This window comes from Triticum dicoccoides, chromosome 1B (assembly GCF_002162155.2).
Source record: "Triticum dicoccoides isolate Atlit2015 ecotype Zavitan chromosome 1B, WEW_v2.0, whole genome shotgun sequence".
Lineage (NCBI taxonomy): Eukaryota > Viridiplantae > Streptophyta > Magnoliopsida > Poales > Poaceae > Triticum > Triticum dicoccoides.
In genome coordinates this window covers 427,311,430-427,320,725 of record NC_041381.1, presented here as the reverse complement: position 1 = coordinate 427,320,725, position 9,296 = coordinate 427,311,430, and the positions used below count along the sequence as shown (strand labels likewise).

General features: G+C 45.2%; 1 protein-coding gene across 1 annotated transcript; it reads left to right on the top strand.

Moving 5' to 3' along the window:
• Nucleotides 1-621: 621 nt before the first annotated feature.
• Nucleotides 622-5,272, top strand: LOC119350443. The gene is made up of 5 exons (XM_037618278.1): nucleotides 622-689; nucleotides 1,623-3,281; nucleotides 3,385-3,519; nucleotides 3,628-4,592; nucleotides 4,680-5,272. The coding sequence occupies exons 1-5, from the start codon at nucleotides 622-624 to the stop codon at nucleotides 4,883-4,885; spliced, it is 3,033 nt and encodes a 1,010-aa protein (XP_037474175.1). The 3' UTR covers nucleotides 4,886-5,272.
• Nucleotides 5,273-9,296: the final 4,024 nt, after the last annotated feature.

The window sequence follows — 9,296 nt, the reverse complement described above, 5'->3', positions numbered from 1 at the left end:
TGATTGCCAAAACAGGACTTAACTAGGCATATACATCAATGATGTTCATTACGGAGTTGTTGTATATCTTGACCAGTGTGTCGTTATTGGAAGAAAACTTCCTAGGTGACGTTCACAAGATAAATGGTTTTAATGCTACACAACACGCCCCTCCCTGCACGTTGAATTGCCAAGTTGAGCAAACTCTGTTTTTTTTGCTTGTTACTGCATATTGCTTGTTACACTGTTGCTGGAACGCACAAAACCTGTACCTTTTTAGTAGAACATCCATTATTATTCTCAGCATCTCACCTGCAGCAGTACATACAAATAAATTCCTAGCAGCAGGCAAAAAATTATATGAAGCCCCTTAAAATCTGACAAAATGGGTTCCTGATGTGGTTCAGGAAACCTGCTCTCTGCTCTCTCCATATGAAGATTATCCCTATCCTAGCAAGCTGAGATGTGAGTTGGAGACATCCAGATTATCGAAGTTAATGTTGATGTGGCGTTCTGAGGTGCTAATGCTCGTGTGACCACGGGAGTAATTGCAAGATATACTGGAGGTAAGTTCATGCTAGCCGCTGATTAGAGGTATGAGTATTCTACTCTCTGTGTTTGCTGAAATACTTGCTCTCGAAGATGGGGTACAGCTTGCAAAGGGGGAAAAATGGCCCGATGTTGCCTTCAAATCTGATTGTCAAGCACGGGTAGAGATGTGGAACTCAAGAAAACAAAACAGATAAGAGATTATGGGCCTCCTGTGTGAAATTGAGGAGCTGGGCCCAGATTTTTGTTCAGTACTGTCTTTTATTTGCAGAGAGGCTAATTTCTATGCACCACTCTCTGCAAAGCTACCCTTGCAAGTTACTGACCCGAGGCTGTGCGTAATGCCGCTCCGGACGATCTTGCCTTTTTTTTTCAAACTGAGTAATCTTGAGCGATATAGGTGAGCTCCTTTGACTGTAAAAAAAGGAACTCCCTAAAATCTGTTGGTGTTAAGATTTTACTTCAGAACACTGGTTCAATGCCATTGATATTTTTATCTAGGATATATCTTTTTCATTTTAGTAGTCATCAAGCTGAGTTCTGAGTATTCGCAACATGTAATCAAGTCCTGGAAATTTCATGCCATTTCCAGATTTATATAAACATTTGGTTAGTAATCTCATATCGATGGATCAAACTTTTATCTCTTGAACTTTTCTCATATTTTAGTTATCAATTGCTTACACCATGATATTAATATCTTTTTCTAAGATTAGGTATCAATTGCTCACACCATGATATTAAGATCAAAAGATTACATCTCCATGTACTAAACACAGTGCAAGGCTACTCTCCAATCGCAACTCGATTTTTTTATCTTTTACAACTTATTAAGCACTGGGTATTAAACAATATATTATTGTCTCCATGCAACAACATCATCAGATGTAGTCTCTCTTCTAAGAAACAACTTCAGTGAACTCAAGACATTGTGCATCCATTTAATTCATATATTTTAAAACTCCTTTTATTTTATTTTATACTTATGTGATTTCAGTTTCCAACGATTAAAACGTGCGTTGCACGTGCAAACTTACTAGTATACCCTAGAAGTCGCAGCGTTCAGCAATCCAACCGACTGTCTTTATACCTAGAAACTGGTTGTTCCCCAAATCGAAACGAATCCCCTATCCCACTGTCGTTCCGTTGAAGGCGGCGGCGGCGGCGGCGGCGGCGACGGCGACGGCGGCGGCGGCGACGGCGACGGCCGCGACGGCGACGGCCGCGGCCGACATGATGAAGAAGCCGAAGGGGGAGGCCAGCGGCTGCACTCTGTACAGATGTTTCTGCTGCTGGCGTCGTCTCTGCTCTCCCCGGATCCCGCGCGTCGCCCCCGGCAGGGATTACGTCTGTATCCCGGCTGGCGCGGATGACAGCCCCGAGTGGTCGCTGCTCGTCGGCTTACTCTCCGCATCCGTCCCTATGATCTCCGAAGACAGTGTCCTAGGCCTGTACCGATTTCGCGTCGCGCGATCCGGTCGAATTCTCGGCCGGAGCGACGATGCCCTCGTCAACCTGTGCACCGTCGAAACCACCAAGGGCTGTAGCGGCATCGCCAGCGCCACTGCTGCTCTTACCCCCGACGGCCGCTCGCTCTGCCTCTTTTCTGAGCACTTGGATCCAGGCAAGTACTCGGCGACCCCACGAGCCCAGCAGCTGCGGCTCACCTACAGCAAGCCAAGAGACAAGCGAAAGAACAGGGATACTGTCACCATGTCGCAGCTGCCTCGCCTACCGCTGGATTCTTCCATGCATTGCCGCCCCATCTCGGCTGCCGGCCATCTCTGGGCTCCATACGTCTACTTGGAGTATGTAGGCAAGTGCGTCCTCGGGATGCAACGCTTCCGCAAGGACGCTGACCGGTGGGAGCAGGCCGGGGACACCTTCCCCTTCCACTACAAGAGCCAAATGACCAAACTGTGGAATGGCGACTTCTTGCAGGGATGCGCCGTTCTCCCCGACGACACCATCTTGGTGTCGCTGCGACCAGCTCAGGGCGTCTTCTTAACCTTCAATTGCTCCGATTGCACCTGGACCGTGGTCACCACCTCAGAGAACACACGGACCGCCTACGTTCCCATCCTAGGCCATGGTGTATACATAGAAGGAGATGTTACTAAACAAGAAGGGAAGGAAAAGGAAAGGAAGAAGAAGAAGATCATCATGGAAGTAAAAGGAACAGGAAAAGAAGGAGATGTTACTAAACAAGAAGGGAAGGAAATGGAAAGGAAGAAGAAGAAGAAGAAGAAGAAGAAGAAGAAGAACATCATGGAAGTGAAAGGAAAAGGACAAGAAGAAGAAGAAGAAGAAGAAGAAGAAGAAGAAGAAGAAGAAGAAAAAGAAGAAGAAGAAGAAGAAGAAGAAAAGAAAAAGAAAGAAGAAGAAGAAGATCATGGCGCTGTTTACTTCGTCCGTGACAATCACATCTTTGCCTACAAGCTGCGCTATTATCAAGATCAGGAGGATAAGCGAAGAAAGCTGAAGCTGGAGCCACCTGCCAGGATTGATTCTGTCTGTCCTTTCTACGAAGAAGGTTATGGTTTCCTTGCGCACCTAGGTGGCCGTGTCATGTGCTCCGTCTGGATCAGTGTGGATCTCTGCTGCCCATGTGGCTATCTACATGTCATCATCAGCACCTTCCGAGTTAGATCAACACGCGCTAAACAGAAAGGCATTGATATCTTGCATTCCACCTGCCGCCGCTTGCATGCGTTCCCAGTTCGACTGCCCACTCATGAATTCTGCTTTCTACAGTAAGTTTTGTATTTTCTTGTCACTTGGTTTGTTTGTGTTAGTCAGTTAGTTATTTAAGACAATATGACTTACTTCCAACCTTTATTCTCACATGTCAACTAGGGAGTATGTGGACAAGAAGACCATACAACCTTCAATGCAGGGGAACCTGGATAATCCAACCAGCTTTGAGGTCATAGAAGACTCCAAAACCAGCTCTGCCGTCATAGAAGAGTCCAAAATGCTTGATTGTTGCAGGTTTCAATATCCCGAAATCTCTCTTTTTGACCAATCTTACATACTTTAAATATACTACTGTCACTCTTAAGCTTGTGCAGTCTATTTCATGCATGGCATATTTTGCAGCAATTTTCTATCTGAAAAGCTTCAGCGATGTTACAAGTTTGAGGAGCCTCCTGAGGACCCTGCTGTCCAGATCAACAAAGAGCTGTATATTATTTGCGAAGCTGCATCTCAGTTAATTGTGTATGTGGCTAAAATCGAGAATGGAAGGTTGGGAATTACAAAGAAAGAGAATGGAAGATTGGGATCTCATGACCAACTTCTCACTCAAAAATTTGCTCTGACTATATCTGATGATGGCGGTGGTGATTATTTTGTTTTGGAACAACCTCCCCCATGGCACCTTGTTTTTAGCAGTTGCAGCTCGAAGATATATGCTGTCTCAAACACACACGATGATATACTTTCCAGTTGGGTGAAGGAATCCAAGTTGGTTCAGTGTACAAAGCCTACCTCTGATCCTTTCTCTATGGTTTTTGAAGTTGATGACAAGATTGTTGCTCTGATGGACACTCTTCGTGTTTTCTATCATGATAAATCCAAATGGGTGAGTTGCAGGCACCGCACAGATGAATCTCTTGTGCTGTACAGGGAGGTTAACCCGACCAGATATTCCAGGTGGAGAGATCGGCCTCTTGTCCTGAACAGGAAGGTTCAATTTTCTGGATATGCAGTACTTGGTGATGATTCCTTCATAGTCTCGGATGCTGCCACAAGTTCGTTTCTTTTGTTTGATCTGCATTCTGAAAGATGGAGCGTTCTGCACCGTGCTTTGCCTGGATCTCAACTCTTAAATGGGAGATCTGTGTTTGTTGATGGTTTTATCTACACATGTACAAGTGGGGGAATTCTCGCTTATGAGCTTGTTGATAAGCAAGGTAATCGTAAGGGCCTCAGGGACCCCCCCATCTTTCTACCGTTCTCGTGGCAGTTGTCAGAGTGTAGGGCTTGGGAGGCTGAAAGGATGTGCTTTGATTGTGTCGACAAAGACAAAATCTCTGACGCGATTATATTTTGTGTGGTGCAAGGTGATTGTCTCTGTCGCTCTCTATTATTTAGTTGTCAGCTTTCGAAAGATACCACCTTCAATGACTTTGTGTTTTCTACTATGTCAGGTGAATATTGTTATTCGGCCAATCTTCCAGGCAGCCTTTCTCACAGCCATGATGTACACATTACTACTGTCCAGGTTAAGACTGAAAGAGCATGCAGGGGTAAAAGAAAACCAGAGAGAATTGACCATGTGGATATTGGCACCTGTTTCATTGAGCATGATGCAGCACTGGTCTTGACCAAAAGTTGTTTTGCAGTTGGGTCTTGACTTCTGACGCCCCACTAAGCTGCCTTATGTGTTTCGCTATGCTATTTATATTATTCAAAACTCACTACATCACAAAGCTCAGCTGCACTGCTTGTGGTGTTTCGAATATGTGCATCATGGAGACGTCTTTCTGGAGCAGAGAGAGGATCTGGATTTTAATTGACAGTCAGTGAAACGATGCATCAGAATTCTCTTATGTCTTTTGCAATTCTTGTTTTGCTGTGCTACTTGAATAGTCAAGTGGTGGTAAATGTTCGAACGTCTGTTGTGTGCTATTTGGGTAGTCAAGTGGTGGTTAACGTTAAAACATCTGAGAGATGTCATCGTTTGAGTAAAGCATATTATGTCCTGTTCTAGTAATTATTGACTTAGTGTGGGATGGATGCATTTTTTGTCTGAACACTAAATGAAGAACGGAATGGAAATTGCAAAAAAAGGACTCCTTTTCATCTTACATATCAATCAAATAACAACCTGTACTGAACTAATCTAGAATCCCTTTTATTTCAGTAGTACATTATTATTCTATATATTTTAAATGAATTTCCCTAAAAACTAGAGGATGACCCATGAATTAATCTAAAACGATCAACTAAAAAAAAATCCTAGATGAAAACATAAAATAAGAAGATGGAAAAGCTCTTTGGTTTGGATCTAGTTATACTTTTAGAGGCACATAAAATAAGAAGATGGAAAAGCACATAAAATAAGAGGATGACCCATTATTATTCTATATATTGACAATTCCAAAGAACTGCTCCATTATTATTCTATATATTGACAATTCCAAAGAACTGCTCGTACTATGATTATACTCCCTCCGTCCGGAATTATTTGTCATCAAAATGGATGTATCTAAAACTAAAATACATCTAGATACATTCATTTCAATGACAAGTATTTACGGACGGAGGGAGTAGTATAACCACGAGCGGTTGTATGTGGCCCTGGCGGGAATGCGAAGCTTAAATGAACGTGAGCTCCTATACCGAATCCCTTGTTGACCATCAGGGACCTAGTGGCAAGGCCATGATCCGCAGGGGAAGGGATCATATTCCATTCCAATTTCTTCCCGAAACTTCCCAAGAAAAATCCTGAATTGGATCCAAAATTGACGTGTTAATGTGAGCTTATCCATGCGGTTACACTCTTCAAATAGGAATCCATTTTCTAATTTGCTTTCGTGCTTTGGTGAGTCGTCTAGTATCTTTTTGATGACCTATGTTGTGTTGAAGGGATATCTATATAATCCGATCGATTGCATAAGACCTGCGGTGGAATTCCATTTCTTCCTACTGCTCCCCAATTCTTTCCAAACAGTTGAAAATTAATATGAGATCTTGAACTCAGGGGGACTCCTGTGTTCTAGGCAAAGGCATTGTGCGGGCTATTAGAATAAGATGGCAAGGTCTAGGCATCTTCAAACCCCACATATGCCCTCTTTGATCTAGTAAGGGGAATAAAAAACAGGAATGTTGCGCGGGACCACCTATCACTAGTCTTCGGCAGGAGGGGTTTATTGCATAAAAAGGCCAGGACGCGGGATTATTATTACTTGGTCCTCCTCCAGCGAGGAGCCTGTCTCTCCTCTCCTTTCTCTCTCTATAAGGAAAAGGGCGAAGATAAGTTTGACTCGCTTGCCGGCGGCTCATTGTGATAAAAACGTTTTGTCTTGTATACGTATACAAAGGGAGTATTTTGCAGCATAATGGACCACATAGTCAGCGGTCTACATGGGTATAAGGAAATGTGACCTCTATATAGTATAGTAGTATAATTCATGGCACGTATGTACAAGTGGGAAGCTAAGCCAAGACATGTTTTTCTCCCATAAAAAAAAGAAGCTAAGATAGTGCTTTTGTGAACACACGCAAGGCGGCCGACTTCACGGGGCATTAGAGATCAAAAGAAGACTCTACTGCAAAACAACGTTTGGTCCAAACCAGTGCTGCATCATGCTCAATGAAACATGTGCTAATATCCACATGGTCAATTCTCTCTGTTCTTTCAGTCTTCACCTGGACAGTTGTGATGTGTACATCGTGGCTGCGAGAAAGGCTGGCAGGAAGGTTTTTTGAACAACAATATTCACCCAGGACATAGTAGAACACACAAAAGCGTTAAACAATGATATCTCTTTCATGAACTAACGAAGTTAAATAAATAAAAAGGGAGCAATGAAGTGAGATATGATCAATCACCTTGCACCATACATAATACAATCGCATGAGGGATATTGTCTTTGTCAGCACAATCCAAGCACATCCTTTCAGCGTCCCAACCCCTGCACCATGACAGCTGCCACAAGAACTGCAACAGGATGTGCTCCCCAAGCTCCTTACCATCATCTTGCTGATCAACCAACTCATACACGAGAATGCCCCCCATTGTGTATGTGTAGATGAAACCATTAACAAACACTCCCATTCAACAGTTGGGTTCCGCACAAGCAGAAGCACGCCACACAACGCCCCATCTCTCGGAACGCAAGTCGAACATAAGGAACGAACATGTGTCTGCCACCGATACCAGGAAGGAATTGTCACCCAGGACCGCATATCCGGACAGGTCAATCTTCCCGTTCAAAGCAAGAGATTCATCTGCACGGTGCCTACAACACACCCATTTGGATCCATCGTGGTAGGAAACGCCGAGAGTCTCGCTCAGCTCAACGATCCTGTTACCAACCTCAAGAACCATAGAGAAAGGGTCGGGAGCAGGAGGCTCCGTGCATGGAAACAGCTTGGACTCCTCAGTTGGACCGTATGCATCTATGCCATCTTGTGTGTTAGAGACAACATATGCGTTGGAGCTGCGACTGCTGAAGACGAGGTGCCACGGAGGAGACCGATACCGAACAAGGTAGTAATCGTCGGTGTCGTAAGATAAGACCAGAGCATGCTTTTGCGTGAGAAGTTTGTCATGAGATCTCACCCTTCCGTTCTCTGTTTTGGCAACATACACAATTGTCTGGAAGTGAGCTTCGCAAATAATATATAGGTCCTTGTTGATCTGGACAGCTGGGTCCTTAGTGTTGGAAATATGCCCTAGAGGCAATAATAAAAGAATTATTATTATATTTCCTTGTTCATGATAATTGTCTTTTATCCATGCTATAATTGTATTATCCGGAAATCGTAATACACGTGTGAATACATAGACCACAATACGTCCCTAGTAAGCCTCTAGTTGACTAGCTCGTTGGTCAACAGATAGTCATGGTTTCCTGACTATGGACATTAGATGTCGGTGACAAAGGGGTCACATCATTAGGAGAATGATGTGATGGACAAGACCCAATCTCAAGCATAGCACAAGATCGTGTAGTTGGTTTTGCTAGAGCTTTTCCAATGTCAAGTATCTCTTCCTTAGACCATGAGATCGTGTAACTCACAGATACCGTAGGAGTGCTTTGGGTGTACCAAACGTCACAACATAACTGGGTGACTATAAAGGTGCACTACATGTATCTCCGAAAGTGTCTGTTGGGTTGACACGGATCGAGACTGGGATTTGTCACTCCGGATAACGAAGAGGTATCACTGGGCCCACTCGGTAGTGCATCATCATAATGAGCTCAAAGTGACCAAGTGTCTGGACACAGGATCATGCATTACGGTACGAGTAAAGTGACTTGCCGGTAACGAGACTGAACGAGGTATTGGGATACCGACGATCGAGTCTCGGGCAAGTAACATACCGTCTGACAAAGGGAATAGTATACGGGGTTGCTTGAACCCTCGACATCATGGTTCATCCGATGAGATCATCGAGGAGTATGTGGGAGCCAACATGGGTATCCAGATCCCGCTGTTGGTTATTGACCGGAGAGCCGTCTCGGTCATGTCTACATGTCTCCCGAACCCGTAGGGTCTACACACTTAAGGTTCGGTGACGCTAGGGTTGTATGAATATGAGTATGCAGCAAACCAAATGTTGTTCGGAGTCCCGGATGAGATCCCGGACATCACGAGGAGTTCCGGAATGGGTCCGGAGGTAAAGAAAACTATATAGGAAGTGCTGTTTCGGCCATCGGGAAAGTTTCGGGGTCACCCGGTATTGTACCGGGACCACCGGAAGGGTCCCGGGGGTCCACCGGGTGGGGCCACCTATCCCGGAGGGCCCCGTGGGCTGACGTGGGAGGGGAACCAGCCCCTAGTGGGCTGGTGCGCCCCCCTTGGCCCCCCCTGCGCCTAGGGTTGGAAACCCTAGGTGGGGGGGGGGGGCGCACCACTTGCCTTGGGGGGCACTCCACCCCCCTTGGCCGCCGCCCCCTTGGGAGATTGTAAACCTGGGCAAACGTCGGGCCGGGCCGGGTTTCGGGCCGGGCTTGTAAAAGCCCGACCTTCATTTCTCAAGCCCGAGCCCGGCCCGAAGCCCGAAATACTCCATATTTTCAAGCCCGAGCCCG

What these genes read in the sequence shown, in the direction of transcription:
- LOC119350443 (XM_037618278.1), top strand. Translation starts at nt 622, where the DNA reads ATGGGGTACAGCTTGCAAAGGGGGAAAAATGGCCCGATGTTGCCTTCA. An exon ending in AATCTGATTGTCAAGCACGG is followed by an intron (nt 690 to 1,622) that starts GTAGAGATGTGG and finishes CTTTATACCTAG; the next exon opens with AAACTGGTTGTTCCCCAAAT. An exon ending in CATGAATTCTGCTTTCTACA is followed by an intron (nt 3,282 to 3,384) that starts GTAAGTTTTGTA and finishes CATGTCAACTAG; the next exon opens with GGAGTATGTGGACAAGAAGA.